Raw genomic sequence first — 17,677 nt, 5'->3', positions numbered from 1 at the left:
AAATTAATGAAAGAAAAATAAAATAAGTTTCATTGGAATATTTAGATTGGTAAAATATGTTATTCATTTATTCTTAGCATTGTCAATTTAATAACTTTATTGTGTCATTTTAATATGTACAATAATTTATGTAGCACGGACGCAGAAACGGCGGATACATGAGCTATAACTTGCAAATTACGCGACATATTTATGCTCTATTGCTCTTCAATTTTTGTTATCAAATAACAAATAAAAAATCTCGTATGTTCTGCATTAACGTGTCGAATTGTTCACTCGGGGGTTATCCATTATACAAAGTCGACGAGATTGTACGAAGAACAAAGGAACACACATCCAAATAAAATCGATGAGTAAAAACGAGACATCGATCAAAAACCACCATAGTGATTATAGACTCCTACGGAGTTGTATATATACAACACAAATATTTCTTATGCCGAGAAAAAAAAAAAAAAAAAAAAAGAATCTTGCCACTAAGTTATACGAGCAAAATTCAATAAGTCGGGACAACGCCATAGGAGGATGCATCGGTTTCCCGTTTGGCAAACCTACCTTTGACTCTCGGTCTGGTCTCCGCATACGCCTTTCTCGAGGCGTACCTTATGGTTTTCTCGAACTTTCTATTCTTCCTCTTCTCTTTGTACCTCATCACTCTCGCCTCTCTGTCGACGCCCGAGAGTCGAACGGGTAATTCTTCCTTCTGGGTGTTGGATATATCGACCGTGGTGCTGTCGTCCGGCACCACTCCCACGTCCATAGATGAACAAGATACCTGTGTTTTCATCGGTGACGGAGCCAACATTTAGTATAAGGATAGGTTAAAAGTAGTTCTTCAGAAAAAAATACGTTTGGTCTTTCATATTTCAATAATTTAACAAAAAATTTACCGGTTAGTCTATCGGTTAAGGTAGTGACGGATACATGCTTGATTCCGTTATGTACTGACGGAAAATTGACGGGAAGGACAAAAAATGTTGAATTTTTGAAACATGAGTGACTAAATCTATAATTCGAGAACGAGGAGCTAATGTGCAATTGAGGTAAAATTAAGGGGTAAAATTGTAATTTTCGCTATAAGTATCTATGCTAAATACAATTAAACAATTTATTAAACTCATTTAAAAAGTAATTTATTCCAACTTTTTCGGCCTTTTTTTTATTTAATCAATAAATAATAAAAATAATGGAATTTAATCAAGAAATTAATGATGAAGAACATACGGTTTGGGTGATGGATTGTGAGGTGAAGTTGTACATGAAAGGCTTAGCCGCCGCCGCCGGATAATCCAAATCATAAGTCGGAAACCCGTCGACAGCCGGACCCGGATACCGACCCGACCCGTATTCGTTCTCTTTCTGCACCGGCACAACTCCGTCGGAGCAATACTGCTTCTGCTGATCATCGTCGTTAACCATGGCACGGCTGATCATCAGCTTCTGCTGCCCGGATCCAAGATCAAGATCCAGATACGGATCCATCTCGTTAAACAAATACCCCGCGGATTTGTATTCGGGCAGCCCGGATTCGTCGTCCGGTTTGCTATTCGGGTCGGGTAGTAGCCAGGAGGCGGCCTCCGCTTCCTCATCCGAGCACTCTCCGGCGGCGGCGGCGGCGCGGGTGGAGGATTTTTTGACAGATACGTCGGCGGCGTCGTAGAAGGGTACGATGGGGATCCGCTCGTGCCGGAGGGCGAGGGGGTTCGCGGAGTGTATGTCGCGGTCGCACGTGGGGCAGAGTGCGGCGGCGTCGGCTTTGCAGGTGACGGCGGCGGGCGCCTGCTCGCACACCTCGCAAACCCAGACGCGCGCGTGGCGCGAGTCGGCGGCGTGGGCGTCCGCGTCGCAGGCTGCGCAGAGGAAGGCGGAGTCCGCGCGGCAGAAGACGGTGGCCGCCGCCGCTTTGCAGGTGTCGCACGGCTTCGCCGTTAAGCTCCAGCTCTGACCGCCCATTTTCTCAATCCTCTATTTTTAAATTAGTCTTTTGCTTTGGTAGAGAGAGAATCAACAATGGTGATCGTTTTCGAATTTGGTTGCTATGAGAAAAACACACACAGTGAAGTGTGAATACAGTGAAGCATAAAGCAAGTATACATACACTTTACGAATTCGGACAAGAAAGCCAACTATCGAGAAAGGGATATATTGAACAGCTAATCATGAAAGCACACGTGGCCGAATTTTAGCCAGATAAATAAAGAAGAAAAGTCATGATCCTTTTGTTGTAATTTTTTTTATTCTTTATTATATTTTAATGTATAAATAACATTATTATTTCACATTTTTATAGAAAAAAACTCAATTACAATGATTGGAATTACTCAGCTATTCATTCATTCGAATATCGAGTAGGTTCCGTAATCGTACAATAATTTGCAAATTATACGAGAAAAAATGAAACTATACTAAATTGATTTGCTATAAGGAGAGTTATGGCATTATTGAACTAGGGCATCTTTGGTTGGGAGTATTACAAGGGATGGGATGGGATGTATCGATTTGTACAACGTTTGGTTTGGTTGATTTTACCATCCTTGACAGTTGGGCCCACTGATTTAATCCCTCAATCGAATTATTATTAGTCAAGCCAAAATTGGCTTGACTAATTATCACATACTCAATCCCATACTGCAACCTATGCGAAATATCCAAAATATCCTTCCAATATAGCACAATTACGAAATTAATAGGTATAAATAGTGAATACTTCATCTTCCCCTTTCGGCTCTTGTACCCTAGTTTTTACCAGGTAAAAACATACCTTTCAATGTCGCTCCAATTTTCCAATTTTTTCGTATTTCTGGTGCTTAATCTCTTCAATTTTATTATTAAACCCTAGTATATATATATATATATATATATATATATATATATATATATATATATATATATATATATATATATATATATATATATATATATATATATATATATATATATATATATATATATATTCAAACGCAGTTAGACAACTCGATTCTCTTCTCTTCTACACCATCCATCTGCAGCAATTTCTCAGCCCAAAAATAAACAATTGTAATGTCTTTTCTTCTCATCGTTCTCAATTTTCTTTGTGATGATGGGTGCAGTGCAAATTTTCTTTGTTGAATGATGATGTGTGCAGTGCAAACTATTAATTTCGCTCAATTTCTTTTGGTGATAATTTCTTTATTGAATGATGATGAACTGAGTTTTGCTAAAAAAAAAAATTAATAATTATTTTCTATGTTTTTGAGATTGATTATTTTTCTTCCGAACGGCAATAGATTGAGATCGAAAATCTCGAAAGAGATCTGCTCTTTTAGGTGTACAATCTTCGTTGTTTGTTTCGCCCAAATTAATACTTATTAATTTGGCATAGTAGATTATAAATTTGTAAAATTATCTCAGTTTAATTTATTTATTATTAATTATTAAAAAAAATTCTCTGGGTAAATGGTTGATTAGTGGTTCTGATATCTGCTGAATTAAGGTAAAAATTGCAGACAGTGTTTGAAATTTATATTCACTGCCACTCAAGAAATGATGCTTGCATTTTCTACTTGCTTTATTATCTGAATTATGCTTTCTCCTTCCTATTCTCGATAAATTTCTGATTTCGATCTTGATTTTAAGTGTATTGGAACCTCTAATTAACAATTTGAAGATCCTGGAGCGAAATTAATATCGTGGTTAATTTTCTTAAATATAACTCAGTTCAATTTGTTGTGTAAGTATGTGTTGCTATAGCTGTTCGTAATAATAGATGCTGCAAACTTCATTGATGTTCGTAATTATTTTTTCTCAATCATCCACAGATTACGAAAAAAACTCGTTCGAAGCACAACAAATTAAAGATATGCAACGGGAGAGGAGTGCCCTCGATTCCTTTCTTGAACCAATCGATTTAAACCAAGGCTCTCTGCCCAACAACAACAACAACACCACTTCTTCCATGGATCACTCCTCTTGGGATAACATGCTAAACCCAGTCGATAATCAGTTGCCTAATTACACGAGTCCCACTAATGCTATAGACGCCGCCCAATGCTTCAGTGGGTGGGACCGCGGCGAATCCAGCTCCGGCACTGCAAACAATACCCACTGTAACAGGAAAATGAGAAAGAGAAAACTGAAGAGAGATTGTACCCAATAATTCTGAAGATTGTACCCAAATGAACGAAGAAGGAGGAGAATGATTGGATGGAGAGAGAATGTGTTATAATTAATAAATGTATGAAAAGGGGCAAACCAGTAATTTACCTAACAAATTCATAGAAAACTGTGTTATCACCCAAACAAAACATGATATTATTATTGCAGGTATTACTAGTTTCTCCCCCATAACTTCAACCAAATAATATGACTAATATAAGTCATCATGCTTTTAATCACAATATTATGTATCTCATCCCAACTTATATATCAAGACACTCAAACCAAAGAGGCCCCTAGGGTACCCCACTATAGGTAGGAGCTTGGGACAAGTTGGCCTTGTTAAGGGAATATTTGGAAATGCTTTGATAAACAATGGGCCTTTGTGTTCAAACCTACGGACATGGAAATAGTGATGCAGGAAATGGTGTGGACACGAGAAAATAGCATATTCCAAAAATGAGGATAAATAAGTTTGGGAAAAATGCGTAAATATTAAAATTATATGAGCATATATATAAATATGCTATATAAAAGTATATAAGTTTTTATTTATATATAAATTATTTTCATATATTTTCATATTAATATATTTAAAATAAATTTTACTATCAACTATCAATTTGCAAACTGATCGTTAGATCGTGTAACTAATTAGAGAAACAACAATAATATTTAAAAATTTGCTATTTAAACAGGTTTCTGACTTTTTAAAAATTGCAAAATGACCCATAAGGTGTTTGTTATATGTCCTTTCCGACACAAAATGTGCCAATCATGAAAACAATAAGAAGTTGAAGTTTTGGTGCTACATAGGTTCAAAGTGTTGGTCCAATAGTCAATTATTAAAATTTTGAAATTATTTTGAGAAAAATATTTTCAACTAATGTAATCATAATATATTTATTTAGTTGCTAACCTAAATTTACAAATGTTATAATCAAGAATAATCTAATCATAATAAATCCAACCCCATCAATATTTCAAAAACAAGTCCTTAAGTTATTATAAATATTACTTGAGGTTTATTTTACTTTACAAATAGACCCCCACTATGATTGCAGATGCAATACAGAAGAAAATGTCAATAGGACTATTTATCATCTACAAACTTAACTGGATTATTGTATAAAATAGATAAATCAATAATTTTACCCATTTTTTGGGGGGTAGCGAATTCTATCCCTCCTCTTTCTTGCTCTGCCAAATAGAAACGAAACCACGTTTCACCAAATAGAGGGGAAAAATCGTAAAAGAAACGTAATGCAAAACCCTCTACAGATTATAAGCAGCAAAAAACGTAATGGTAAGGTGACGTACAAATGTGAATCCATCAGTAGTATATCCCGTAACAGCTTCGTATATATAGCCATATAAGGAACAGCAGGGAAAATACCGTAATCTCTGTTCCTCCTGGAGGACAAAAAAAAATGTTCATCAATTTTGCGCGGGAGTTGCAAAATACAGATAATGCCATGTCATAGTTGGTATTCTGTCCTTTTAAAAAGCTCGTTAACATGTTTAATGAGGAGGAGGTGCTGACCTGGCAACTTCGATACTAGGCAAGCAGTACCGCTTCCGGGTTACAAGATATCTTTCTATACAGCTGCAGTGACTTTCGATCTCTGATATCTACCGTAAAAGACTGAAGATTGATATTAAGTCATTCACGGTAAGCCCAAATTCAAAGTTTTTTCAAAATTACTAATTGTAACTTGAGCAAAGAGCAATGGTTAAGAAGCAAACCAGAATATCATGGGAACTTGATGCCAAGGGAGGGGAATGAACGAAGGGTTCGTCGATGTAGCGATTAAGAATCCCGATCAAAACCCTGATGAGAATAAGTAGCCAAAATCTTGCCCGTCTCAGATTAGTGGTTACAAATACCGATGCCACTCTTCTTTATCATCTTTGATTAGTACAGACATTGTACAAATAACTGTGAAGTGTGTAGAAGTTACATACCGAGCTATTTGCCATGATAGTTACATCTCCAGCTGCAGCACATCGAATCTCAGTTCATTAATCAAGAAAAGGTTATTAATAAAACTGCTTATGTCTAAATAAAGGTTATTAATATTGTTTTTTAATCGAATAAAAATTGCAAGACGTCGTTAAAAAGATGAACGAAGGACGAAAAAAGGACATGAAAGAATAAGAGCACAAATTAAAAAAAGAATTAAAAAACTAACAAATAAACAAGACAAAAATACCTCTAGGAGCAGATCCCAGCGGAACCTCACAGCAAACAGATCCAGCGTAGAAATTCGAGAGCATTATCCAATATGATTGCTACACGAAATTTTTCAATCATTAACTTTTCAAACTCCCCCTCTTGCACCAAATTTGATAAAGGTCAAACACTTTATCCAGCTCTCCCATCTTGAACCATTTCTTCATTAGTATCAGAAACGGCACATGATCAATCGGTAAATCCGAACTCTGCACCTTGAAAAACAGCTCTTCAGCCTCCTTCATTTTGCTTTGCTTGCAGTAACATCTAAGTAATTCAGTATAAGTTATTACGTCCGGCGTACAACCCCTTCTAAGCATTTCGTCACGTAGCTGTAGTGCAGAACTGACTTCACCAAGATTACAAACAGCACCGATCAATAAATTGTAAGTCACTAAATCCGGAAAAAACCCATTCATAAGCATCTCTTTCCTCAAATAATGAGCCTCTTCGATACTCCCATTTCTTATTTCTGCGTGAATCAGAGCATTGTACGTGTGAACATTAGGCCGAACACCATATTCAATCATTTGATTTTTCACGAACAACGCCTTCTCGATGTGTCCAAATTTCCCATAGGCATCGATTACGACATTCCAAATGAGGGGTTTGGGTACGAACGAATTCTCCAGCATGTGCGAAAGAAAATTCTCCGCTTCAACTACATCCCCATTAATACACAAACCTTGGATAATCATTTTATATGTGATATGATCCGGAGGTACATCCATCCTGGACATAACACTAAAAACATAACAAGCCTCGTGGATCCTACCAGACTTGCAAAGCTTGCTAATAATAGTATTGAACGTAAAAATGTCAGGAAGGTGGCCACTCTTAAACATTTCGCACAAAGATTTGTACACGAGGTTTATGTCCCCGTTCAGACAGTACCCATGGATAACAACATTATACGCAACAACATCCCTCTGTAATACGCCATTCCAACACGCAAGAGCTTCATCCGTGCTGCCATTCTTGAAATAACCATCCATAAGTATAGTTGATGTGATTAAACTCGAAGCATTATCCCCTTCACTGCCATCATCCAATATTTTCTCGAGCAGCTTTTTCGCGTCCCCCAATAAGCCCTTCTGGCAAAGGGCGTGGACAAGAATATTGCACGAGACTCTATTCGGACTTATCCCACGCTTAGTCATGGTAGAGAAAAGATCGAGAGCTTTATCCACCTTATTGGCAAGGCAATAACCGTTCATTAAAGTGTTGTATGTAGCACAAGTCGGAGAAGGACCCTGGTTTAACATCTCATTAACGAGCCACTCTGCTCGCCACAAGTCACCGCTTTTGCAAAGCGCGTTTATAAGGTAATTGTGTGTGAGTACATCGGGAGTTCTTAGCTGTTGAACCACTGAACGCCAAAGCCATAAAGATGTTCCCAATTTACCTTCTAAACACAAAGCTCTTATCATAGTTACATCACTCGTGTAGTTTGTTTCCGATATGTCGTCACTACTATATGCGTGGACCCAACTTATGCTTTCCCTGCAAATAAGACCGCATCTTAATTTCACCTAAGTAGAACTGATTAACTACAATGCACACCAAAAAGCCAAAAAAAAATGGTAATTGATCAATATCAACAAAACGAACCTCATCGTTTTTAAGCGATCCAAACTGCCCTTTAACATCGAATCCAATGCATTGAAAACTGCGCCCCTCGGCTCTCCTTCTCCGTCAGAAATTTCTTCCCTCTTCCAATCGCTATCTCTAATTATACTCCTAATGGGCATAAATTTTCGAAGAAAGATGAAATGCCGGCTCGTTTACAATTAAATGATCTATGACAATAAATCAACAAAATGCTCTTACCTCGATTCAATTAAATCGAAGCTGGATTTGGAGCAAATGAACTGGGTAAAATAAAGGGCAATCTGGTCCTTCAAGTAATCTAGGGTTTGGAAGCTTCCGTTCAAAATTCGGAAAATAAAATAGGATTCTTGAGCAGGCATTAAAATCTGAATTTCGTGTATATACACAGTAAGAGAACAAAAATGAAACTAGAGAAGTTAGATTAAAAACTCGTAATCTGAGAAGAGCGTACAAAATTATGAGCATTACCGATTGCATTTGTGCCGGTTGAGCGACGCCTACTGTGCGGCGGCGACGGCGACGACGGCGGCGGCTCTTAGCTGCGGAGAATCGGAGGAATGGAAGAGTTGGGGATTTCAATTCTCAGACCAGATTTACAAATAGATACAAATGGAGAAAAATAAATCCAGCCCAAATACAAAAAGGCCTGAATTTGCTATTGGGCTATTTTGCAAAAGCAGCCCAAATATTGGGGCAAAAGAAGGATAATTTCATTTTGGATAAATTGCACCTACATCTCTAGTGTATGCTAAAATAACTATAAGGTCCCTTTGGGATTTGTAATTACAGCCACACCCCTGAAACAATTACAGAAACCAAGATTTCATTTCCTGGGGACCGATGTTTGGTTCCCGAGGGGCCGTTAATGCAACCATAGACGAAAATTTATAAATCTTAGGATTTAAGAAAATGTTAGGAGATTCATGTCACCCCTAGCTCTATGTTGTCTCCATTATTGTCTGAACTAATAGTCCGTTAGATTCCCGACAAAATAACTATCTTATGCATTATTCTGCTAAGATTTCTAACAATGTTTCAGGGGGTGATTGTTAATTATCGATACTACATGGACCTTAAAGTTAATTTTAGCATACATTAGGATGTAGGTGTAATTGTATATGAGATTTCTAAATTCTGATTTGATTTTAATTTGTAAGTTGTAACTGGTAATATCAATTTTATGGGTCCATTAGATATACACCCCTCATATGGAAAATAAATAGGGATAGGTCCACCCCTAAAATTCTTTCTTTGAGATAACCCCCTAGAGAGGGAAAAGTACTATTGTGCCCTTATTTACAATTTTCGCCCAACTACATTCAGCATTTTTGCTACTGCATTTAGTATTTTCGTTTTTTTTTCTTTTTTTTTTTTTAGCTTTTTTTTCTGATTTTTTTGCTACTGCATTTAGTATTTTCGTTTTTTTTTTTTTTTTTTTTTTTTTTAGCTTTTTTTTTCTGATTTTTTTTTCCGTGAAAACTTCCCTGTTTCGAATATGACTATATATGACTATATAAGTTTTTTTTTTTTTTTTCTTTTTAGCTTTTCTTTTTTTCTGATTTTTTTTTCCCGAAAACTTCACTGTTTCGAATATGACTATATATGATTCTATAAGACTATAGTCATGTACTGTCTTTTTACCCAAAGTTATGGTCGACCGATTATATATATCGTTGATTTTATAAAAAAAAAAATTCATCTACATCTCCAACAAAATTCAAAATTTGAATAATGATATTATAAATCAATTCGCACCCAACAAAAAATTGAAAAAATGCAATCATCAACATCACTATACATCAGAATCACCACATAACTTATATATGACTATATATAACTACATGTGAATATATATGACTATATCTATATGACAATATGTGACTATATATGACTACATGTGATTAAATATAACTACATGTATATGACTACATGTGACTATATATGACTACATGTATATGACTACATGTGACTATATATGACTACATCTATATGACTACATGTGACTATATATGACTACATGTATATGACTACATGTGACTATCTATAAAAGTATAGTCATATATAGTGTAGTTTGTATTTATAGCTTCAAATCCCACTTTTCACCACGACAGCAACTCCGATCTATCGCAAAAGAACTATTTTGAATTGACGAACACCATGTCCTCTCGACAAAAAAATAGTGCTAGAAGTTGTTTAAACACCGAGACCTGTAACAAAAAAATAATAATTTAATTTGACGAACACCATGTCTCTCGATAAAAACTTCGTACATAGAAGTTGTTCAAACACCGAGAACTGTGACAAAAAATCAACAATTATCATTAACTGCAATAACACAATCAAATTCGAAATACATAAATTATTATTAATATACGTTCAAATGTACAAATCAAAATCAATTCCTTTTACAAGTTCATGTTCACATAATAATCCTCTACAGTAACACTCTGTGCTACATTCCTCAAATTTTTTATTTATTAAAAAAATGCAAACTTCCACCGATTATCAATATAACATCATCAAGCTTCTATCTCTATCTTTTTGTTTAAAAAAAAAAAAAACTGAAACTTCAATATTCATTGAGAAACAAAAAGAGTGCACATGGGATAAACAAGGTTGTGAACAGATAAAACTTTTGGTAATTCCATTGACCTATGCATAATGCATCCCAATTTGTTTTGATTTTTAATTTATGCAAACACAAAAAAATTATTAAGCAAACGATTAGGATTTAATAATAACTGGACAACAGGGGAAAAATAAACCGAATCACCTTAAAGATGTAGATCTTGTTTGTCTTCACGTTCTTCTTCGTCCTCTTCTTCTTCTCTCCGCCGATGGCCGCCTTTCCGGCGTCCTTGGGGAGCTTCTTGCCAGCCTTCGGCTTCTTCTTCGACACCACCACCAGAGATTTGTTTTTTTTTTTGGCGATAGAAACTTAGAGAGAGGGAGAGAGAGGAAGAGAAGAAGACTTTTTTTTTTGCGATAGAAACTTCGAGAGAGGGAGAGAAGACGAGAGGGAGAGAGAGGAAGAGAAGAAGACAGAGAGAGAAAGCGGATCGGGGAAATAAAACGGCGTGGGTTTGGTGGAAGAGAGATTAGGGCAAATATTTGAATTAAAACTAAAAGGGTAAAACGGGTATTTTAAATTGTTCAGGGGGGTCTCACTAATTAAGATTAGAATTTGGGTTTTTAACTATGACAAAAATATTTAATGGGCCTCCTCGTATATATTTTCAAAACTAGGGGGTTATCACTCATTTCCCCTTCTTTTGAATTACATTTACTCATCTTGGATATAAATCGGATGTATTGGATCGGAATATCTAAATTTCAATTTCAATTATATTCCAATATTTTTTCGAAGTTGAATGTCTGAATTTGAATTGAAAAAAAATGTCTCAAAATCAAATTTTCCCGTATCGGAATCGACAGGAATAAAAAGTTCCATTCCATTCATCTTTAATGTAAAATAGTTAATAAAATTGGGGGAAATGAGTGATACCCCCTAGTTTTGAAAATATATACGAGGAGGCCCATTAAATATTTTTGTCATAGTTAAAAACCCAAATTCTAATCTTAATTAGTGAGACCCCCCTGAACAATTTAAAATACCCGTTTTACCCTTTTAGTTTTAATTCAAATATTTGCCCTAATCTCTCTTCCACCAAACCCACGCCGTTTTATTTCCCCGATCCGCTTTCTCTCTCTGTCTTCTTCTCTTCCTCTCTCTCCCTCTCGTCTTCTCTCCCTCTCTCGAAGTTTCTATCGCAAAAAAAAAAGTCTTCTTCTCTTCCTCTCTCTCCCTCTCGTCTTCTCTCCCTCTCTCTAAGTTTCTATCGCCAAAAAAAAAAACAAATCTCTGGTGGTGGTGTCGAAGAAGAAGCCAAAGGCTGGCAAGAAGCTCCCCAAGGACGCCGGAAAGGCGGCCATCGGCGGAGAGAAGAAGAAGAGGACGAAGAAGAACGTGAAGACAAACAAGATCTACATCTTTAAGGTGATTCGGTTTATTTTTCCCCTGTTGTCCAGTTATTATTAAATCCTAATCGTTTGCTTAATAATTTTTTTGTGTTTGCATAAATTAAAAATCAAAACAAATTGGGATGCATTATGCATAGGTCAATGGAATTACCAAAAGTTTTATCTGTTCACAACCTTGTTTATCCCATGTGCACTCTTTTTGTTTCTCAATGAATATTGAAGTTTCAGTTTTTTTTTTTTAAACAAAAAGATAGAGATAGAAGCTTGATGATGTTATATTGATAATCGGTGGAAGTTTGCATTTTTTTAATAAATAAAAAATTTGAGGAATGTAGCACAGAGTGTTACTGTAGAGGATTATTATGTGAACATGAACTTGTAAAAGGAATTGATTTTGATTTGTACATTTGAACGTATATTAATAATAATTTATGTATTTCGAATTTGATTGTGTTATTGCAGTTAATGATAATTGTTGATTTTTTGTCACAGTTCTCGGTGTTTGAACAACTTCTATGTACGAAGTTTTTATCGAGAGACATGGTGTTCGTCAAATTAAATTATTATTTTTTTGTTACAGGTCTCGGTGTTTAAACAACTTCTAGCACTATTTTTTTGTCGAGAGGACATGGTGTTCGTCAATTCAAAATAGTTCTTTTGCGATAGATCGGAGTTGCTGTCGTGGTGAAAAGTGGGATTTGAAGCTATAAATACAAACTACACTATATATGACTATACTTTTATAGATAGTCACATGTAGTCATATACATGTAGTCATATATAGTCACATGTAGTCATATAGATGTAGTCATATATAGTCACATGTAGTCATATACATGTAGTCATATATAGTCACATGTAGTCATATACATGTAGTTATATTTAATCACATGTAGTCATATATAGTCACATATTGTCATATAGATATAGTCATATATATTCACATGTAGTTATATATAGTCATATATAAGTTATGTGGTGATTCTGATGTATAGTGATGTTGATGATTGCATTTTTTCAATTTTTTGTTGGGTGCGAATTGATTTATAATATCATTATTCAAATTTTGAATTTTGTTGGAGATGTAGATGAATTTTTTTTTTTATAAAATCAACGATATATATAATCGGTCGACCATAACTTTGGGTAAAAAGACAGTACATGACTATAGTCTTATAGAATCATATATAGTCATATTCGAAACAGTGAAGTTTTCGGGAAAAAAAAATCAGAAAAAAAGAAAAGCTAAAAAGAAAAAAAAAAAAAACTTATATAGTCATATATAGTCATATTCGAAACAGGGAAGTTTTCACGGAAAAAAAAAAAAGAAAAAAAAACCAAAATACTAAATGCAGTAGCAAAAATGCTGAATGCAGTTGGGCGAAAATTGTAAATAAGGGCACAATAGTACTTTTCCCTCTCTAGGGGGTTATCTCAAAGAAAGAATTTTAGGGGTGGACCTATCCCTATTTATTTTCCATATGAGGGGTGTATATCTAATGGACCCTCAAAAGAAAGAGCAAAAAGCATGCAACAACTATTACAGCCTTTTCTTTTTCCATATATAGGAGATTAGACGGCGGCGGACCGCCGCCGTAGTGCATGAGCGAACCGCCACCGCTCGGTGGAGCACACGTAGCTTCCCAACTTACCCTTATCCACCTATAACAATTTGCCAGGTGTCTTCCATTTTGTAAATGGCAAATATATATTTGCCCACTCGTGTTCCCCTCTTCAATTCATTGCCATCAAATCTTCATTATTGCTACTACCAAAGTCTTTTCCAATTAATTTTGGTAATTTTTGCCATTTTGTTTAGCTAATTTTGGTAAGATTATTCATTCCAATTTAACATTTTTATTTTTATTGTAAATTTCGATAAAATGATCATTAGATCTGTTTTTTGGTTTGTAAACGTCATATTATGGTGCATTTGAAACTGTATTTTGGCACAAACGAATACAAACTAGAGAAACATTTAGACATAATCTAGAAGATTCTGTTGAATTTGACAACGTAAGGGTGGACGTGTAAGAAGATTTATAGTAAAATAGACTGACTGTAATTACCCAAATAGAAGAGGTTTTTTCGTAATTTTAGAAACCATTAATTACTTCGATTAATTAATTAATTAAGACATCAAAATACGAGTTAAAGCATAAAACATGAACGTTTTCCAGCTCAAAAGTAAAAAAAATTGCAATGCTCAAGACATGCATGCCAGCTTCTCTATTAACCTCATGAACTCAAATTTAAACATGTAATTAATTTAATCCAATATTAAATCTTGCAACTCCATTTAATTGAATTTGTAAATATTATATGCCAATATTTTTAAAATTATAAATTTATTTTTATATAACATATTATATGTGAACTCCCATTAATTAAGAATATAAACTTTCATCATTTATCAAGGCTTTATTCTTTTTAGTGGTGGTAGTGCTTGATGACAACTCCATCCAAAAATTAAATAAACAAATAAATAAAACAAATTATAGATTTTTTCGCAGGTGTAATAATTGTACTTTCTTGTTTTTATAGTAATAATTAAAACAATTTTGTAAAATTAATTTATTATATATATTTATCCGAATCACGTAGAGCAACAGCTGTGAAGATATTAATTTGAAATTTCGATAAGAAATGAATATTATTTGCTCAAGCTCGAGTTCAAGTTCGATTAGCTAGAAAAAAAATTGCAAAATTTGTACTTCAAAAATTAAGTTATTCGAATTCGAAATGTTTCGTTGGTTTTCGTTAAAACTCGTACGAGTTCGATTCGATTGCTGATCAAATTAAGATTAGGGTAATTTGTAAATTAAATGAACTCATTTGCACTTCTAATTCTCTTCTATTGAACTATTTAATCTCACCATAACAAAACAAAATTACATCATCCGGAAAAATCACAAAATTGAACCCAAAAAAAAGAAAAAAAAATCTGATTTTCAGCTTATAAGCTATTCTTGAGATGCTTCTCTATTTTCTTGGATTCTCACATCTGTTTGATTCTGATCTTTCGGAATCTGTTCATCAAAATCACTTTCTCTGTGATTTTTACCGTTATTAATATTCTCATCGTTAAAAGAAGAAGCTCTGCTAGTGGCGGCGGTGGTGGGGGTGGCCAAGAAAGTGGGCTTCACATCTCCGGCCATGATAACCAGAAACTTCTCCTCAAACGCCGCCGTTGCCTTGGCGGCGGAGTTGTTCTCGCCTTTTGCGGCGGCGCCGCCTTCCTCCAAGTCGTCGTCACCCTCGCCGCCGTTGACTTGGCCGGAGAGCTTCCAGTAAGAGCAGGCGAGGATGAGTAGGGCGAAGGCGATCAGGCCCAGCATCGCCGCCAGGCCGCCGAAGAGGTACGGCACCGGGGAGTGCCACGGCGAGCGCTGGATGGTGGCCGGCGCCGCGGCGGTGGTGGTGGTGGTGGCCATTCTTGATAGTGGAGATGAGTGAAATAAGGTGGCAACGGTTCTCATTTTTTTTTGTTTTGTATGAGGTTGTCGAAAGTGGAGGTGGTGGGAAAAAGCTGCGGTGGTTTTGTGTCTTGATAATGGAGAGGGGTCGTTCTGTATTTATAGATAAATTGGGGGGTGGGGTGGGGTTGGGGGTGGGGTGTGCTTAGGTCACTCATGGGTTTGGCTATGTTGGGTTCATATTTATAGTCTTGTAAATTACAATCACCTCCTTGGGCTAAAGTGTAATTAGAAAAAAATACACTTCATAAATTACATTTATCCCTCTGAAGTTTATAAAAGATTCTTGCATACACCCCTCAATAAATGAGTGTTAATGTAAGAAATCTACTAATTGCAAGGACGTATTTGTAATTATGGAAAATAATGGATTTTTTTCTAAATAGACCTTACTTCAGGTGAGTGATTGTAATTTACCCTATATAGTATGAGCAAGAAATATAAATTTTACTTGATGAACAAGAAATGAAAAACATAATTATGTAAACATAAAACAATTTTGAAATTGAAATCATATTTTTAGGATTTTTTATTTTTATTTTTACTTGTTTTACAAGTTTATTAGATTTCATAATTTCGTAAGATTTTCAAATGCTGTCATTTATCTTTCAGATAACGAGCGTGAAAGATATTTATATTGGATTGATAGAAAATTATGTCGAAATACTTTACACTTATCCCTAAAGTATAAGAGGGGGTAAATGTTATATATACTATATTTTAGGGGTGTAAAGTGAATCTAACCCATAATTATATACTGGAATAAAAGCCTTAATGAGTTTGATCCACCCCAAATGTCATATTATAATTTATGGGCCTATTGGATCGACCCAAATAATTATATAAATATGTATTTAGAAATGTGTACACGTATATTTTTAGGGACTAAATCATATAAACGATCAACATTTCGAGAAAATCGAAGTCTTCGTATCATCGGTAAACCTAATTTAATCGGCTAAAAAAGATTAGGTATTTGAAACCAAATGCATCATGGGCTAGTGGCTACAATGGAATTTGAATTGGATTGGATTTGTCTATCTTAATTGTAGCAAATTGATTTAGCTTACGTGCTTAATCACACGATTGAAGTACTTGGTGCAGTACGTAGCCACTATTATCCTTATATAAGTTTTCATTAATTATTGATCAATTTTTTAAAATATATTTAAATAAAAAAATAAAGAATAAGAATGAAAACTAATCTTTGAGATGCCATTATTTAAATAAAATAAAAAACACAGAATCATGTGTCATTTCTCCTCATAAAAATAACCTTAAAACAACATTCCTTGTCACGCGAGCGAATATAAGAGCACTACAAACTTGATGTCTTTTACCTTTTTTATTTTTTATTTATAAATTTATAATAATAATCCCGCCAAATTAAAGTAATCAAAATGGAATTTTAATTACAAAAGCAAATGTAGCACATTAGCTAACATTCTTCATTAATTAGGGTGTAATAACTAATATTCCATGCTCCAACTATTAGTCTAGAAGGTAATTATTTATGCAAATAAAAACATTGGGCGAAAATCCATTTTGCACATAGTTTATTAATTATGACTGGGATCAGTTCGGCACTTCTGGGTCAAGTTCCCCATATTCAAGATTGGTGGATCAAGGTCCAACGAAGAGTAAACCTTAAGTCCAGAATCGAGTTGGCCCACATACCTTATGGATCAAACCCTAGCAAACAAGGAAAATCGAGATAAGCCAAGACGTTTGCCAAAAAGAGAACGACGGGATAGGAAGGTCAAACAGCTCGCACAACTGAAAGGCCATCCACAAACTTCAATTCACAAGATATCAGTTCCCAAGATGGGAAAGATAGTAGGTGACGAGCTCAAAGGCAACCTCTACGTGAAGAAGATTCGAGTATATTTTCCATAAACAAACAAGAAAAGTGTACAAGTCAAGATTGATGACTGATTAACGTAAATTAAAGACGGATAATAGGATCCTAGATTAAGAAACAACCATATATATTTACTTATCTATATAAGTAAATGAAAGAAAACTCTAGTAGAGTTACACACACAAAAGACGATCATATAATTTCCATTGAACTCTCTCTCTTTCTCTTTTCCAGAACCTTTTTGTCATCTTGTCCATCGTCGCCGGCCCTAAATTCGGTGACGAGTGAGCTTTTTCAGGAGGTTCGAGTAAGTAGGGTTCGAATAAAGATTTTGAGTGTATATTGTTATGAAACAAACAAAATTAACAATAGTAGAATTTA

At 35.1% G+C, this 17,677-nt stretch overlaps 3 protein-coding genes and 3 long non-coding RNA genes across 7 annotated transcripts; 2 read left to right on the top strand and 4 right to left on the bottom strand.

Moving 5' to 3' along the window:
• Positions 1-211: 211 nt before the first annotated feature.
• Positions 212-2,115, bottom strand: LOC105967211 (zinc finger protein CONSTANS-LIKE 3). Its single transcript, XM_012991806.2, has 2 exons — positions 1,225-2,115; positions 212-775 (listed from the first exon to the last, which is right to left on the bottom strand). Exons 1-2 carry the CDS (start codon positions 1,951-1,953, stop codon positions 497-499), a joined length of 1,008 nt encoding a protein of 335 aa, XP_012847260.1. The 5' UTR covers positions 1,954-2,115; the 3' UTR covers positions 212-496.
• An 836-nt stretch (positions 2,116-2,951) lies between these two features.
• On the top strand, positions 2,952-4,327 carry LOC148770816 (uncharacterized). The gene is made up of 2 exons (XR_016031293.1): positions 2,952-3,036; positions 3,798-4,327. It is a non-coding gene; the product is annotated as an uncharacterized LOC148770816 (long non-coding RNA).
• Positions 4,328-5,115: 788 nt separating this feature from the next.
• LOC105967220 (Tetratricopeptide repeat (TPR)-like superfamily protein) lies at positions 5,116-8,585 on the bottom strand. 2 transcript variants are annotated; one of them, XM_088818087.1, is made up of 9 exons: positions 8,447-8,585; positions 8,198-8,343; positions 7,979-8,107; positions 6,348-7,870; positions 6,100-6,131; positions 5,881-5,965; positions 5,678-5,779; positions 5,455-5,547; positions 5,116-5,334 (listed from the first exon to the last, which is right to left on the bottom strand). In XM_088818087.1, the coding sequence occupies exons 1-4, from the start codon at positions 8,453-8,455 to the stop codon at positions 6,448-6,450; spliced, it is 1,707 nt and encodes a 568-aa protein (XP_088674213.1). In that variant the 5' UTR covers positions 8,456-8,585; the 3' UTR covers positions 5,116-5,334; positions 5,455-5,547; positions 5,678-5,779; positions 5,881-5,965; positions 6,100-6,131; positions 6,348-6,447. The 2 variants fall into 2 exon arrangements, with proteins under 2 accessions (XP_088674213.1, XP_088674212.1); XM_088818086.1 differs by having other exon boundaries at positions 5,881-6,131.
• Positions 8,586-9,684: 1,099 nt separating this feature from the next.
• Positions 9,685-10,891, bottom strand: LOC148770815 (uncharacterized). Its single transcript, XR_016031179.1, has 2 exons — positions 10,752-10,891; positions 9,685-10,273 (listed from the first exon to the last, which is right to left on the bottom strand). It is a non-coding gene; the product is annotated as an uncharacterized LOC148770815 (long non-coding RNA).
• Positions 10,892-11,497: 606 nt separating this feature from the next.
• LOC148770814 (uncharacterized) lies at positions 11,498-13,040 on the top strand. The gene is made up of 2 exons (XR_016031178.1): positions 11,498-11,975; positions 12,452-13,040. It is a non-coding gene; the product is annotated as an uncharacterized LOC148770814 (long non-coding RNA).
• A 1,753-nt stretch (positions 13,041-14,793) lies between these two features.
• On the bottom strand, positions 14,794-15,510 carry LOC105967070 (protein GLUTAMINE DUMPER 2). Its single transcript, XM_012991633.2, has one exon. The coding sequence runs from the start codon at positions 15,436-15,438 to the stop codon at positions 14,923-14,925; it is 516 nt and encodes a 171-aa protein (XP_012847087.1). The 5' UTR covers positions 15,439-15,510; the 3' UTR covers positions 14,794-14,922.
• Between the last annotated feature and the right edge of the window lie 2,167 nt (positions 15,511-17,677).

This window comes from Erythranthe guttata, chromosome 5 (assembly GCF_056151865.1).
Source record: "Erythranthe guttata isolate IM_541 chromosome 5, IM_541, whole genome shotgun sequence".
NCBI lineage: Eukaryota > Viridiplantae > Streptophyta > Magnoliopsida > Lamiales > Phrymaceae > Erythranthe > Erythranthe guttata.
The sequence above is the reverse complement of the archived record's forward strand: the minus strand, read 5'-3'. Positions and strand labels throughout refer to the sequence as shown.